This window comes from Manacus candei, unplaced genomic scaffold (genome assembly GCF_025592945.1).
Source record: "Manacus candei isolate 608988 ecotype Guabito, Panama unplaced genomic scaffold, ASM2559294v1 h1tg000014l, whole genome shotgun sequence".
NCBI lineage: Eukaryota > Metazoa > Chordata > Aves > Passeriformes > Pipridae > Manacus > Manacus candei.
The window spans coordinates 46299512-46316987 of NW_026138062.1; the positions used below are offsets into that span (position 1 = coordinate 46299512).

Sequence of the window (17476 nt, forward strand, 5' to 3'; positions counted from 1 at the left end):
GGATTGAGATCTGGTCCCTTAAGTGCAAATAGTATGCAGACAACCCTGAGGCACTTTGTACTGAGGTAATGCAACTTGATACTGAAATTTATTCACAAATTACTATATTTCATAGAATTTAAAAGATAAATTCCACTGTGAGAGCTGACTTATGTCAATCAGCGTGGTCATCATGTTACATTCCAGATAAAGTGTATTACTGAAATAAGCTGTCACTGAAATGCATTTATTAAGCCATTATATTAACATAATCTGAACCTACACTCATTATAATGGTAGCTTCCTGAAAGACAAAAAGAAGAGAAATATCAGGGAATCCTGTAACTATCATTAAAGAATCTCACTTCTACATACTTCAGTTCACCTTCTTCTTTTTCTTTTTCTGCAGGTTGTGACCTCATCCCAGTCCAGTATCTCAGATGGGGTGATCCTGAACCAATTGCAGCAGTTGTTTTTGCATGTCTGGGTCTCCTGGCCACCTTGTTTGTTACAGTTATATTCATAATGTACCGTGATACTCCAGTGGTCAAATCATCCAGTCGAGAACTTTGCTACATCATTCTAGCCGGTATCTGCTTGGGTTACTTGTGCACTTTCTGTCTCATTGCAAAACCTCAACAGATTTACTGTTACCTTCAACGAATTGGCATCGGCCTCTCGCCAGCTATGAGTTATTCTGCTCTGGTAACTAAAACCAACCGCATTGCAAGAATCCTGGCTGGAAGCAAGAAGAAAATTTGTACAAAGAAACCTAGGTTCATGAGTGCCTGTGCCCAGCTGGTTATTGCATTTATCCTGATATGTATACAATTAGGCATCATTGTTGCTCTCTTTATAATGGAACCACCAGATATAATGCATGATTACCCAAGCATCCGAGAGGTCTACCTGATTTGTAACACCACCAACTTGGGTGTTGTAACTCCCCTTGGATATAATGGATTATTAATTTTGAGCTGCACCTTTTATGCGTTTAAGACAAGAAATGTCCCAGCTAACTTCAATGAAGCAAAATATATTGCCTTCACAATGTATACCACCTGCATCATTTGGCTGGCTTTTGTGCCAATATATTTTGGAAGCAACTACAAGATAATCACCATGTGCTTCTCAGTGAGTCTGAGTGCCACAGTGGCTCTTGGCTGTATGTTTGTGCCCAAGGTCTACATCATCCTTGCTAAGCCAGAAAGAAACGTGCGCAGTGCGTTCACCACATCGACTGTAGTCCGCATGCATGTAGGGGATGGAAAGTCATCTTCAGCTGCAAGCCGCTCAAGCAGCCTGGTGAACCTGTGGAAAAGAAGGGGATCCTCCGGTGAAACCCTTAGGTAAAGTTTTCTAATTCGGGAGTGTGGGGAAGCAATTATGATATTCTGAGAGTTACTAATAGTGGAATGACAAAAAAAAATATACATTTCCTTTACCTCTGCACTGGGAGAGAAGTGAGTCCTCTCTCCCACAGTACTGTAAGTTTTGGACTTAATTTAGTCAAAGTGCTGTGCAAAAACGGGGAACAGAGTGATGGGCAAAAAATTACAAAGTTGTAAGTACCAGCTGTGACACTAATCTAGGGGAGGAACAAGATCTTAGGAGGAAAAAAAAAGAGAACAAGAAATATAACTCATTGCCTTGTCCTGAATGCACTTGTTTACAACCTCTTTCCTTAAATGAACTTCACGGTGTCTGTGTTTTGCCTCTAGTCACAGTAGTAAGACAACAGGGTTGCTGCTAGTACTTACATAATTGAGGTGGAGCAATAAACACAAGTGTCATCGTCAACATCCACTCTCAGGCATCTGAGGTTTTTTTTCATGTGACTCTTCTGTTATACTTTTTATCTCCTATTCCCTTGATTTTCCTTTCCCGTATTATCTCTTCCTGATTTCTTTCTTTTTGTCTTTACCTATCTTCTCTTCCTTACCTTTCTTGATACCTTTTTCTGTGCATATCCTCCTAAATCTAACAAATTCAACTGCTCACAGGCTGTCTCCCTTCCTGTCATTGAACAGATAATCCCTTGTGAAATATGTGTTTCTTCCTAAGGCGTTATTTGAATTCAGTGATCACAAAGACAAGTTGTATGTTCGGTTAAGAAAATTACTGCAAGTGAACACTAAAGAGAAAGGAGAGCTCTGTAGTGGAAACACTGCTCTGCTTCACAGTCAGATTGTGTAGACATGCACTCTGACCAGTGGTTTGTTTTAATTTTTTGATCCCTTTCACTTTTGATAAGGGTTCTATGGGGATAATTTGGGTTATTTAACTGCTGGAGTAAACGAAAAATTCTGTCTTTATGAAAATGCAAAGAAACAATTTTACCATTCCTCAGCTATCTATGTCTAGCCTGGAAGTGACAAGTAGCAAGATTTTTCCTCCTCACTTAAACACATATGGATTTTAGGATTGATAATACAAATATTTCCAGACATGTCGTTGTTCACAACTGGAGTTGTCATGTAACATGGCAAATTTGTACTTTCATTTCTGTATGAAGCACAATTTAGACTTGAGGGAGGAACTTACTAATACCTGCAGGGCATATTATGCCAAAGTGATGATTTTTTTTCTGTCAGATTAGTAATACTTCTCTTTCAGAGACTTTCAATTGGTACAAAAATGGCCAGTCTACTACAAGATATTTTATATCTATGATCAGTTAATGATGGGTTTTTTCCAGTTCCTTTCCAGGTGCAGAGTAGGTTGATATATAAAAATGACAAATCCTTTATCAGGTTAAGAGATTGTTACCTGAAATATCCTTTTCTTCAGCCTCTGTCTGTATGCATGAATGACCTGAGGTGTTTGAATTAGAATCGTTATAACAACTTCTGGACCAGCTAAAAGAGGCAATCCTCATAATATGTCCTCAATTGAAGGCATTCTTTCTCTTTGAGATCAATATTATTTTCCCTCACTTTTGCTGCAAAGCTCATTTGCCATCTCACAACTTTTTTACCAAAAAGATGAAGATATAGATGACAGGAAGATCTTGGGCTTGGGAAGGATTTGTTTGTCATCTGTTCAGGCCCAATTTGGAAAGGTACTGTTGTAAAATCTTTGTTTTATTCTGAAAAGTAAGGATCATATTAGATCCCTCAACATGTAGATAATACCTGCAGTAGAGAGGTATTAGCAGAATGTAATAGATCATCATCAACAAAGACTTCTTTTTCAATAGCACAGTTTTGGGAATGTCTTCGATCCAAAAGAGCATTGAGAGTGCCTAGTATGTGTGTGTAGGAATGAAAATGGCAGTAAAAAGCTGATATATTGACATATTTACCTAGATATGAAGAACTAGAACATTTCATTTGAAACTTGGAGAAAAAATGTCACCAGCACTGTTCATTAACACATAAAACTGCAACAAAGAAGATCCTTCTCATACATGTGTCTGAATCCTCAGGTGATTAAACTGTGATGGTGCCAGTGAGTTTAGCAGTGTGTGCCTGAAGAGTCTAGGAACTGAAGAGAAATTGATTCCATCAATCCGGGGAAATTATCTCTAATAAATGTTAATTTGATTACATGAAAGAGAGTCCTAAAAGATACTGAGTAAATTTAAAAGGCTGCTCAGAACTTCACCTAGATCCGATACCATCTCCAAGAAAGAACAGAAAACCACTGTCAGCTTCAATTCTGTAAAGTGTAGAGAGTGATCAAACAGAGCTCCACCATTTTACTTAATATTCAAACATTTCTTTAAAAAAATCCTGTTCACTAAGTAATATGTTTCAAGGTATTATTCAGTACAATGCTCAAAATCTTGTTTTGGATAGTTACTCAAGCAAACACTGAAGTATTCAGAATCAAAGGAAATATGCACTGGAGCTACATGGCATTATTTAAATAGCTCAGAGGAGTTTTATTTAAAAGAGAGTGAGTCACTGTTGAATTTTAAAGAAACATGCTATTTAAGTCACAAGTGCATAAAGGGGCCCCTATCATTAGCATTTTGCTTCTTGACGCTAATTTATAGCACAGTGTAGTATTGCATCAAATCATTGTCAAACAGATAATACCAAAGTGACATTCAGAGCTTTCACATCAGCTGCAAAATGATAGATAACAAGACTGCTTTTGCCTAAATAAAGCAATGCATCTGTTAGAGTTCTAAATGACTTTTTGCATGGGGTGTTCTTCAATTAAGAACTCTCAAGCAAGCTGCTGCTATGTGTTGGAATGAATTTTCACATACTGAAATATGTAGAAGGAGAGAGTAAAACTATTCATTACCCACTGAAATGAAAACCATTTCATGTAGGCTATTGTGATTCAGCAGTACTCACCAAAACATATTCTGCCCTCATTTAAAAGTAGGGCTAACAAACCTGACATTATCAGAAGCAACTCCACAAAGGAGAATAATAAACACTATATAGCTGAAGTCAAAGTCATATCACCTGTGTAGAGAAGCATTTGGACATTCTGATTTCAATTACGTTACCACTTAATTTCATAGGGACTAGAAAGGCCATAAATAAATTTAGTAAATCTTACCTTGAGGTCCCAGGAGTTATTATCACATATGCTCCACAGCCCTTTTGCAAGAGTCCTAAATACAGGCCTAATTTATTCTCTCCGAATTCTCAAATAACTCTATCCCAAGTAAGATAAGGACTATATATTTCTCCTACAAGACCTGCTGCTGTACTATTTCTAGTCGGGACTGCACACCAGAAAGTCTCATTCATGCTACTTTGACTGGGGGAATTTCAAAAGTTTCTCTTAACTTTGCCCTGGATTTACAGTAATTTAACCACTGTAGGTGTTTATGTCTTCTGGAATGTGACTTTAAATGATCCAAACTGCATATGCTCCATTTTCCAAGCTTAGAAATACTAACCCTTTAAATACACTCAAGTCCCTAAAACTACCTGCAGAAAAGCAAGATTTCTTTCCTTTAGAGGTTCCTTTTCTGAGTGACTAGCAAAGCATTAAAAAACAGCCCTACTCTCTCACACACCTATGTGCTGTTCAAATCTTTGAAGTCCTACCAATATTTTTCTCTCTGCCCCTCAAATTTCTTTCAAATCTTCACAGTATAGACCATACTTCTTCTCATCAATTCTCCCACTGCTGGCTATAGGTAGTCCAGTGATTCTTACCCTCAACTGCTTCTTTTGGAGATCCCCAAACCACTTTCTAGATTTCTTGGTTGCCTCAGCAGCAAATTCTGCACTGTTTCAGCCTGTAATATATTATGGGAAAATCAAGAGGAACCTGGCATCCTTCTACAGATCAAGCTGTGACACAGAGCTGTTCGGGCAGTGAGGGGGGAACCTCTGAAATAAGAGTGAGATCAGATAACACCATTGTAATCCCAATGTAAGGCTCTCTGCTTGGAGATTGGAGGCTTAGCTCATATGCATCTCCCTTTATTATATTTGCAGTGACAGTGAAAAGCAGAAGAAAGGAATTAGGTAGCTAACGTGTTTTTTTAATTGCCAGTTGGTCATTCTCCCTGTGACAATGCAGGACACAATTAGGTTTCTTCTACCACATTCTCAAAAGACAGAAGCTTGTAGATGCCCTGTCCAAGCCAAAAGTACTGTCCTGAATCAAAATAAGACAGATTTCCATCTTCTAAATGAGTTAGAATCACTGAAAGTAACTAAGCCAAAAGCTGAGCAGCACTTTCAATCTGTAACCCAGGCAGGTAGCTACAATCATGCAAAAGGTAAGTGTTGCCAGCAAAGTTAGATAATGTTAGGTATATTCAAGATACATCGAATGTTTATGGTATTGCACATAATTCCTACATACAGATGTGAACAGCACAATCCTAGACAAGAGGAAAAATATGCCCATAAATTTCTGCACCTTATCACAGACACTTCTCTGACAAATCTCATTGAGATTAAGGCTTAATAGCCCTGTGTGGCAGTGATACTTTATTTCACCTTGATTTACTATGTGATGCAGTATTTCCTAAATGATTAAACATAAACTGTGGCTGTCAAACAAAATGAATTAATTCCTTGTTTTTAATATATTATCTTTTCCTCTTAAGAAGTTTGTCTAGCACTGTGTGATTGCAGAACTGAGCATTGTTCTGTATACATCTGCAGAAGTGATAGAACTGACAGCTTTCATCCAGGGCTGGGATCCCTTGTTCTAGTAATCCAACACTCACCTTTAGGGGAAGCACAGAATTTTTATTATATAAATCACCATTATTTTGTTTTATCTTACTCAACTTAGATAAAGATGCTCACATATCCACCTAAAAATCAGGTTTCTCGCTCTCAAGCACTACACTGTTACATCAGACAAATCAGACAGATGTCCAGGGAAAACATGATAAGTAGATTTTTTCTACTGGATTGGATTCGGCGCTTGACCACCAGTGTCTATAATTAGTGTATATTTAAACATCAGACAGTCACAAACTGGGCTATAATAAAGTATTTTGGAAACAGGTGTCTACCATCACACTGCATCTCTGTTCCTCAAGGAACAGCTGGTTTTCTCCCTTATCTGTTCTCTCTTTTCTTCCTTCTTATGACTGACTATATCTGTTTTGTTACAATTTAAACAAGAGCTATTTTGGTCCAGAAAATAAGAAAGTATTCTTGGATCAGCCTAGAAGTTGCCATTAGTGGTTTAAAAATATTCCATTCTAAGTATTATATCATGCATCAGCATGCTGTATTTTAGCACTGAAGTCTTGAGATGAGCTTTTTCAGAAGTCTGAATTGAAATTTCTCAAAAAGTCCACTTTTTTTTCCCTCAGGAGATTTTTAAAACATTACTTCTAATGCTGAATATGATTGAAATTCATATAAAGTCCTGAAAAAAATGAGTGACTCAAAAATTTCAGGTTAAAACTTGAACAATCTTAGATACAAAAAATTCTTCAAGGTTTCACTACTGCTGTGTTGCATAATTAAGAAAATCTTGGGAAGACATTGAGTTTCCAGACATATGGGAATCCCCACCAGAATAAACTTCTGCCACTGTTACACACAATACACCAAGGTTCCCCAAGAGGCAACCCATGCAATTCCCATTGCCCAGATATCAAATTTTCACCAGTTGAAAGCCATATCCATGAAAAAGCAGATAGATTTGAAGTCATGGCAATGACGCTGTGATCAAATATTTTTAGAATATGCGTGTGCATTATCAACTTGAGGATTTCAAATGTAAATGAGAGAGATTCAAATTCCCTATGCCTCATCAAGATAAGTTGCCTGAGAGATGAAACAGGGCTGTCATTTCACATGCAGCTTTTAGTCCTGTAAAGAAGATGGAGTACAAGGAAAACTGGGGGAGTTTTGTGGAAAGCTGAAGCTGGTTTGCATTCTTCGTGTGTACTCCCGTTGAGAAAGATACCAATCATGAATTTCTACCACAGCATATTCTATTGGGACACATTTCTTACAGTACAAGTGCCAATTTTGTCTTCATTTATATGCAGCTTGAACAATTTCTCTGACACATTTTGAATGATGATCAAAGAACACTTCACTTCCAAACTAATATATAAAAACTTTTTACTTACCAGACTTTTCCAGGGCATGGGTTATGGGTTCATACTCACAGTTTTTATAACCAAAGGGTTGAGATACTCTTGGTGATCTGATTGGTCATATGGTACACTAACACTCCGTCAAACTCCACCAGGTCCATTGTCTGGTAAAACAAAGGAAAACACAGCTCTCCTAAACTGTAGAATAACAGTTACAGATTTCATAAAAATCACTGATTCTGCAGTTTCTACCGGTAATTGAACTGATTTACTCACAGAAACATGAAACTGAATGCAGAAGATGTGGTAACCCCACAATACGGAGCTCAAGACCCATATGGAGTTATATCAGCAGCTTGTCAGTTATACCAGCATGGCTTGCATTCCTGCTGGAACCTGGTGGAGCCATTATGTCTTGAATAAAATAAACAGTGATTGGAAAAAAAAGAAGGAAGAGTTATTTTCCAGCCTCATGAAAATAAAATTATTTTTAATATCAGTCAGTGGTGGAGGAGAGGTTCCAGCTTGCCTCTCTTATACCCCACAAGTGCCCCATCCATCAGGCTATTATAATAGCTTTACGCTAAAAGATCTTTGCAATTCCAGTTTTATCTCACTGGGGAAAAAAATAAAGGTAGAAACATTATTTGAAATACTGAAGTTTTATTATTTGTCATTTAGTGGTGATTTTTAGTGTTTTTAATCAGCTCTAGTGTGTATGGAGAACTAATTGGAAGATTATCAAAGAATATGAATTGGGAGAACTAATACTTAAGAAGTTACATTCTAGAAATGACTGGTACCATCTTTGAATTGTAGCAGTGACCAGCTTTTAGCCATTTTTCGTCTCAATACAATAAATCCCTGTGGAAGCTAAAAAGTTAAAGAGTCCTGTCCAAAACAGGACCACATATGACTACAAGGGAAAAGATGTCACTGAAAAATCATCAGGTACCAAAAATTAAGTTAATTTCTACAGATGCTGTTTAATGGGACCACTGACTACAAATTACACAAAAGTGCTTAGATGGTTCTGTATTAGGAGATGATGGCAAAAAAAGTTAGGGATAAGCTTCTTACATGACAATGTCATTAGAGCAGATAGTTTACATGAGGTGAAAGTTTGGCTGAATGAGTATAGATGTTATTTAAAAAATTCTAGGCATAGAGATGCAACAAGATACTATTTGTTTGCTTTGTAGCCTTGCTAGAAAATAATTTTGATGCATGTAGGATAAAAATGATGACTCTTCAGAGAAAGTCATTGTTCTTTTGATGGATTAATCTTCATTTATCAATAAATCAGTTCCCAAAAGGATCATTTGAAGCTCATTATTTTAATCCAATAAACTACAAAAATTTAGACTGAGAGGTTACTGACTGGTTTAAGTCCTTCAATTTTCCCTAAATAATTTAGTTTTGGTATCTTTTTGGACAAACTTGATACTATGATTGATTAAACTTCAAATACTGTGAAATGATTAAATAATATCTTATGAAGCTCAATAAAAGGTATTACTGAAAGATTTTGATAAATTGTTGCTAAAACATTCCATCTGTGTAATGAACTTATATTCTCTAATGCCCTGATAATAATTTGCATGCAGTACTAGTGTTGTTGGTTTGAATTTTCCCCTCAACTTGAATTTAATTAAAATATGGATTGATTGATAAACTGATTGATATAAAATGTTTGGCTGCAGTAACTAAGTACATGTATTCAAGCCTATTAGTATGTACCATGTAGATCCTGTCTACCAGGTTTGTCTACAAAAGGAACTTCTGGTTCTTTTGAGAGACAACTCTGATATGAACTAGAATTGTAATTAGTTTGAAAAACAGAAGACCAGGACATGCACCCTCCTTCCAAGGTCCACCAAGACATGAGCCAATCTGTCACTATGGAAACACCTGTATGAATTACAAGGAATGGTATTTAGACTTGTATCCTGAATGTTGATGTAGACTGGTAAAAGAGCTGGGATTTCATCTGACTGAGAGCTGCATTTACTTACAAATATTTTTTAATAACTGACTGAAATTTAAGGTAGATGTCTATTAAAAGATATAAACACAAGGCTCTTTTAACTTGCTGTAGTTTTGATTATAGCATTCTTTACTGAACTTTTGTATAGATAAATCCCTGCTGTACAAAAATCCTATACAATGGTTTGTCCAACATTTCAGAAAGATTCTCTCTGGAACAATGGAAATAAACACACTGGTGATATTTTGCTATCAGTCTAATCTTCCCTTGAGCCAGTACAACGATTTGTACATCATTCTGTCAAAAATGTCATTTTAACTCACCAGCTGCAATTACATATGATTGCTTAATTAGAATAAGCTTTTTTAAAAAAAGTAAAATATTATGTTGCACTTGAAAAACAATAAATTGTCAGTTTGGGTCTAAACCAATTTTACTTGCTAAAATTGTGCTATTAAGCAAGCAATATGCTGATTTTTTTTTTTAAAGGAAAAAAATGGCATGCTTAATAATATACAACTTATTTTAGCCATTATAAAAATGGGAAAATGTCAAACAATAAGCTGGCACCCTTTTAAAAATATTCAGGGCAATGTGATGTAATGTCAAGATAGCATGACCAATCTCACAGAACTGATTTTCAAGAATACAGTATGTTTGTAGTTCAAAGTAGCCACTGCAGGAACAACACAAAGTATTTTTCATATTTCATTTTTTAGCATTTATGCAGAAGTCTTTATACATATATTGTCTTACTTAATCTAAAAGCTGTTATGAAATTCAAGTTCTTCATAATTTCTTAATATCAAGACCAAGGAATCTTGCAGGTGAAAAAACACTTCTTGTATGTAAGATTTGACAATTAAAACATATATCTGAGCCTGGAAAGGTGTATGGCTCTGTAAAACTCAGCAATCTGTCCAAGTTCCAGGCAAAAGCACATGGAAAAGACTCTGTAAAAAATGATGGAAAGCAAAAAGACAGTATTTCATCAATACACTGTAAATATTTCTGAATCTCCTTTCTTCTCCTCCATTACTTTAACCTTTCAAGGACTCAAAAAAGTCTTGCTTCAAGTTTATTCCAAAATAGCCAAAATGAGACGTCTGGGGTTGAAATTATAGATATTACCTACTTTGATTATTGTTAACTTTAAGGTGAAAATCTTGATTCGGAAAGTTTTAGATACTTTATTCCATTTTCATTATCTCAGGCCAAAACCTGGAATCCCATTAATTAACAGGGATTATAGGAACTAGTCACTACATGATTAGTCATTGCCTATAATGACATAGGGCTGTACAACCATTCTCAAGTATTTCTGTAGAAAGATAAATTTTTCCTTCCTTGCAAGGTACATTTTCATCAGGATGTTACGCCTGTGTTGACTAGAGCTACTCTATTTCTCTGGGGTTAACGGTGCCAAGCACACATTTCATGCTCAATAATTAATAACATTTCTGCATGGCAGCATGAGTTTACATTTGAAATAGGGATTGTTGACAGCTCTCCACTGCGAAGGCAACAAATTACCTTTGCTTTGCATTGCATTTAAAAAACCCAAAGATACTCTGAGATATCTTTAGTTAGTTAAACTTTTTACTGAAAAAGAGAAAAAAATCTTACGTCTAAGTGTAAAAACCAATCTCTGATTGCTGGGATTTTATTTTTTTTTTAGAGGACAGATTGTCTGAAACAACTACTTTTTGCTCTTGCAAGCTCTTGTTTTGTGAAGACTCTCAGCTTGTGTAGTATGGACATTTCAACAGAATCTGTGCATAAACACCCACATTCTAACCATAGGCTATTTCTCCAGGATTGGAGAATGTCTTTGGGCAAACTATTCACAAATGTAGGCTATGGCACACCTCCTAGGTCTGGCCTGCCAGCATCCTCCTGATAGGGGATATGCAACAATATGGAATGCATTCCTGACGGAGGTATCCAAGACCCTCTGCATGGAAACCAGGAAAGAGCAGAGGTAGGAGAGGCCATGAGCACAGCTGGGTCTCACCCTAACATGAAGTCAGGACAACCAGGATACCAGCACCCGAGTCTAATGTGAAGGCACAGTCTAATAAAACCCACATCTAAAGACTATCATCTCTTGTGAGTACAGAGACCCCCAAAAAACCAAAAAAACCCCAAACAAACGGATCTGTACCTACACACGTATAAAAACTGATTTCTACAGCATTTTAGCGACTCACTATTGATCTCATTCAGGATGATGATTCCCACATTCCCCTTTTATTTGCCATAGTATCCATTAATTGTGGTGTACAGGACAAATTTTGTTGGAAGGTGAAGGCAAAGAGAAGGCAAACAAAAGGTGTTCAAACATGAGCAGTCACATTCGTGTTTCCTGCCACGTATCACATGTACATTGAATTCACAAAAAGCCAAGGCAGTACAGACATGGTTTCTCAGACCAGGAGTAAGTTTCCTTCTCTTTACTGATCCTCTCTGGAGAGTCCAGAGCACTGCTGCATAAGATTTGGTAAATGGACAAGATCTGCAGTACTGAATTACTGGGAATTACTTCCAAAATCTCCTGTCACTGATCAACACTTACAAAACATATTTATTAACACTTACAAAACATTTATCATTAAGCTTTTTTCTTAAGACAGCTTCCTCATGTGCAAAAAAATGACACAGCCTAAAATGTCCCACCAAAAGATCCAAAAAAATCCCCAAAATGACCCAAAATATTTTAAATCCTTCAACAGAATTTAGTAGTTGCATTTTGCACAGAATCAAAGTCTTCTTTCTCTTTTCTAACCAATATATAGTCCTGGAACTGACAATGAGAAAATAACTCTGTTCTTACACACTGTAGTGTTTTATGCCTCCTCCATACACTAGCCAAAATACCCAATTAATTTTAACACGAGTATTTTTTATGTAAATTGCAATGAAATGTCTGGGTTTTTTTCCTCTCAATAGATTGGTTCTTTTAAAATAATCCTTATTTTTAACAACCTGGAAAGGGTCATTTCTCTAATGCAAGACATTCTGAGGCAAAATCATTTTGTTTGTCTGCTCTGAAAGCTCAAAATAATTTTACCCAGAACCCTTGGGATACCTTTACAGAATGATCATCTAAAGAATTTTGCAGCTTCCTTTCAACAGTTAGATGCACTTCAAACACTAGGAGGATTGATTAAAGTTTTGTGACTATTTTCATAATTATGTGGATATTTAGCACAACGAATGGCAGTGTAGCAGTTACTATGGTTCAAGACTTAGAGGCATTATGAGATGACATACTATTTCTGATGGTGTAATTTGCTCTTGAGTGGATGGAAAATCTTGAGAGATTCATAGTAATCTCTCTGCAGACTTTCAAGGCAGTGAAATTTATACTAATGTGAAATGGACAATTTGGGGAGTTTCTTTATCTGGGTCACATCCATCCTAACCAGGGGTTCTTCAGGATGGAGTTACCAAGGACACTTACCTCTTATTTCTTTTTGTTGGGTGCATGTGAGAATTCAGTTTATTGTGAGTATTTATAGTCTTCAAATTCTTTCTCCTGCTTTTGACTTTTTCTCCTTCTGCTTTGCTAGGCAAAATATTTCTTTTGGTTATTTGGTCTAAACATTACTGTGTTTCCTTCCTGCTCTTCTGAAACTCTACTTTCTTTGATGTCTAACACTTTCACATCAGCTTTCTTTCTTTTTTTTTTTCCTATGAAGTTTCTATGTACTCTTTTCTCTTTGCTCTTTCTCTCTGGCTACCCCAATTTAATTTGTATAATCCATTTTGACTTCCTTTGTATTTTTCAGTGAATTTATCTACTGTCTAAGCCCATCCACTCTTTTTTCTGCTCTAGGAATCGGCTTCCATTTAATATGTGTCCTGTGCAAGTTTCATGCCTATCTGGGAGCACTACATATACCACACTCTGGATTGCCTTAAAACCTTGGTAGCCAGTCTACAAAATTCCTGTTGTTCCTCCTCTCAGTAAGATTGTAATTAGTAAATGAAAGGACTTTGCACTGAACACATCTCATTTTACTGTCTCTGGATCACTAAGCTTCTTCATCAGTTATTTATGCAATATACACTGCATCTGAGGGTCTACTACAACTGCACCCAATATTTAGTCTCACTTTCTGTGCACTCAGGTTATTTTTCTTTTACAGGATAGTTCTCTTCAAGGTACTTTTGCTATCTAGAGCAGGTTAATGAATGAGTAACAAATAAGTAATTTATTCTGTAATTTTAGCGGTGTTAAATGCACAAGGTCCCCTACAGAATTTGGAAATGGGATATCACAAACTCTTTGAGAAGACATCTGCAGGTATTTTGCCCAAATTTTCTTAAAGCATTTAAACACCTAGCACAAGAATTTATACTATTAGAGTGAAGTTCACTACTGGGAAGAGAGCCTGTATAAGACCACTTCAATGCTCACATCCCATTGTAACAATGACCAGGTCTTATCATGGTATCCTATCCAGAGATTAATTAGATCCTCAACTATTAAACTCTTTATCCAAGTGAATTTTTCATCCAAGTGTGAGCTATGGCATTTAAAAATGCATAGTGCTGCACTGAGCTCTTGGATTAGGATTGATTTCTCTTGATTTTATGTCTACATCTCAGCAAGGCATCTAACTTCTGTTTATTGCTAATGGAGAGAGGAAGGCCCATTCACAACATGAACTGTGAGCCCACCCAAATTTTACCTAAGCAGTGAACTACACTGGTGTTTGATTTGAAAAGCAGAACAAGTCAAGTGTTCCAAAGATGTAGGACCAGGGAAAAATATTAAGTTAGGATTGAGAATGTGGCCACCAGCTGATTTCTCACTGATCCTTTATTTAAGTGCAGTTTCCCTTAAACCACTTAGCCTATACATTTTGGTCTAACTTCAAAAAATATTAAAGATAAAATGTTAGCAGTTATTTATTCTGTAGATTTTTTTCAGCTCCTCCTATACACCTATATTTAAAGAAAATGGTGAGCACCTGTCCTGCATAACCCTGTTTGCTTTAACACCGGTCTGGGGTTTTATGCAGCTATTCCACCACTCCCACAGCTGCTTTACACTATTCCCTACCACTGCCACAGTAACATTCATGTGCATGGCCCTTTGCACAGCAGCTGTCACAGAAAGCTGAGCACGCAATCACTTCTCTCTGTTTGCTCCTGTTGTTGTCGTGACTTATTAGGTACAAAGGCAGGAGACTGGCTCCCCCGCACAAGTCGGAAATAGAGTGTTTCACCCCAAAAGGGAGTATGGGGAATGGTGGGAGAGCTACAATGACCAGGTAAGCAAACAGCAAGTGGCCTTAGGGCAGTGTCATATGTCTGTGAACAGGAGGAGCAGCCCTGGACAATGCCAGGCCACATCCTCTGTCTGTAATTTCTGTGTATCCAATAAAGTATGTTTAGAAAAGAAAAGAAAAAAGAAAACATGTTGCCACTACTGATTTCTGTGTTCCATCTGACCGCCAAAAAAGCCCTGCACCATGTTCATTCAAGTGATCTCAACCACATGTCCTGTGTGATGTTGTTGTAATACGGTGCTTTGGGGAGGAGAAACCTCACAGCTGACTCATTAAGCCAGTCAGGCAGCTGAAGAGAATCAGTTTTCAAACTTGGAGTAAGGGTAGTCCTCCTGCATATTTGGGATTACATTAAGTCTAATCAAAAGAACTTTTAAAAAGGGCAGAGAACAACTGATTGATGAAAACATTTTCAATATGAAAATGTTGGTTCTTCTCAATCAAAATATTGTTGGAAAGCGTTTTACAGTGGTTTTAAGGAAAGGTTTCAAACTCATTTAAAATAAAGTTTAGAATATCTTTTTCATAACTTGCTCCATTTAATTTAACTTATATACTTACTTTTTTTTTTGACCATTATATATTGCATGTCGTTAAACACCAATGTTAAAATTTAACGAATATCAAATGCTACATTTTTTCAATGTTACTGGGATTATCAGTTTCAATATAGCCATTATGATGTTTCTCTACTGAAATGTTTTTAACTATTTAATTCTGTGAAGTACCTGGAAATTTCAGCTATTCATCTCATTTTGAGTGCAGAACGATTTCCAAAAGCTGAACTCTCCCCTAGCACAGAAAATTCTTTTATCCAGACATCTCTATTCATAAATGAATAAGCTGCATATGTCACAGATGATTATAAATATTTCATTAAACAATACTCTTAATAAGCACTGTATCTGTTACATTCTGTGAGATGTTAGAACCATTTTACCATTTATTAAAAGAGCTACTCATTCCTTATTGACCCCTATAAGATATTTATAAATGTAACCTTAAAGCACAGTATGACCAAATTACACCTTCACTTTTCCCAAGTGTTAGTTACATCACAGGTGAATTTTATCACCGCAGGAGGGTGTTCTGTGAAACACTTCACAGTGTTATGTTCCCCTTGGGTGCAGCATTCACACATATACATAAGACCAGCAACTCTAACGCCACACAGCACACACCTGGGGGCTCCTGCAGTTAAATAACATTAGATACATTAATTGCTGAGTGTAGTACACAATGTATATTTTTTGTCAGCTGGAATTTTTTCTTGTCCATGTGTTGTCTGGGGTTTTTTTCCTTACATTGCATTGCCTTCAGTAATAGTTATTCTTCATTTAAAAGCTATCTGCAATCATTATATAATGGATTTTTGAAGAGCAGAAAAGTACATGTAAATGTCAAACAACTGTATTTTGTTGTACAGTATTCAGTTCTGCTTTGCCGGCCAAATATATACCCTTGAAAAACTTCTTTTTTATATCTTCACAGTGAAGAATCTGTTTGCATTCCAGACTGTAATCGATCTGAGTCAAGTAGAGAGGACAAAAAGGTTCCTGTCAAAGAGGATGCCCTAACAGTCAAAAAGACTGGAAACTGTGTCAGTCTAATAGTTCCACAGCAAGACTGTCAGCTGCAAGACCTACTCAAACAGTTAAGAACACCTGCTGCTTAACAGAGAGTGCAATTGCATTTGATGGCTGTGTTTTGTTGTCTCCAGCCACAGTGTCCTGGCCAGTGGTCCTTGTCAAATTTTGTGAGCTCAGTACAGTTGTCACTGTATGGCCTGGGAATCTTCCAGACATTGCAGAACAGAAAGTAGGTGCCATTCTTTTGTCTCAGTAAGTACCAGACCAGTGCTAGAAGTCACTGAGATGAAGAGCAGATGGAAAAGGACAGATGCAGGGGTCTGACCATTTGTATATGATGAGAAAACCTCATCATCTCACAGGAAAAAGAGTTCCCATGATACTAACCAAATCTCACCTACATCATTTCAATCTAAATAACGCTGTGCAATTCATACTGGGCAGTATTGTTGACCTCATGTCCTCAAATCCCTTGGCAAAATTATATTTCTGTTCTAATCCTGGCATGCATATTTTCCACATCAGAGCCTAACTATCTCTTTATATTAGTCTTACAAGTGCCATGGAATTTCTCAAGATGAAAAGTGTCATAAAAATAGCAGTAGTGGGTACACTAAGTGATGCCTTGTAAGGCTATTTCTCATTAAGGGGCATTTGGGCATCCTGCATCACCCATGACCATCATTCACATGTATAATAAAATCTATTATGGAATGGAATGTTTATGAGTCTTTCAAAAAGCAGGCATCACAGCATCATTTATTTTGCATTTCTTGCATCATATTTGCATTTCTGATCTGATTAAATGCAAAAAATAAGAAACTAATTAATAATTTACAGGAGTAATTTTCCTGCTGATAAGTCCCATGTGCAAAAATACTTCTGTTATTATTTATCAGGCATGTCAAACATCTAAAATTCCTCTAATTGTATCTTCTTTGCAGAGGATAGAAATCAAATCAACCCTTGACTCTGGAGATACAACTGGGAGAATTAAATCTTTTTTTTTTTTTTGCGTGTGTGTGTGTGCGTGTGTGTTTGTGTTGGTGTTTTTTTTTCTTGTGCACTGCTTGTATTCCTGATTTCAGAGTCAGATAAGGTGATGGTTTCTACTTTTCCCAGTTTT

The 17476-nt window shown here is 36.7% G+C and overlaps 1 protein-coding gene across 7 annotated transcripts in view; it reads left to right on the plus strand.

Annotated features, from left to right (window-relative positions):
• The window catches only part of GRM5 (glutamate metabotropic receptor 5), a 240391-nt gene that overhangs the window by 211429 nt on the left and 11486 nt on the right, over positions 1-17476 (plus strand). For 5 of the 7 annotated variants that reach the window (XM_051779197.1, XM_051779201.1, XM_051779198.1 and 2 more), the window contains 3 exons: positions 389-1328; positions 14645-14743; positions 16253-16414. In XM_051779197.1, coding sequence (XP_051635157.1) covers positions 389-1328; positions 14645-14743; positions 16253-16414 — 1201 coding nt within the window. The remainder of the gene's footprint in view (positions 1-388; positions 1329-14644; positions 14744-16252; positions 16415-17476) is intronic. The other 2 variants (XM_051779202.1, XM_051779203.1) reach the window with 2 other exon arrangements.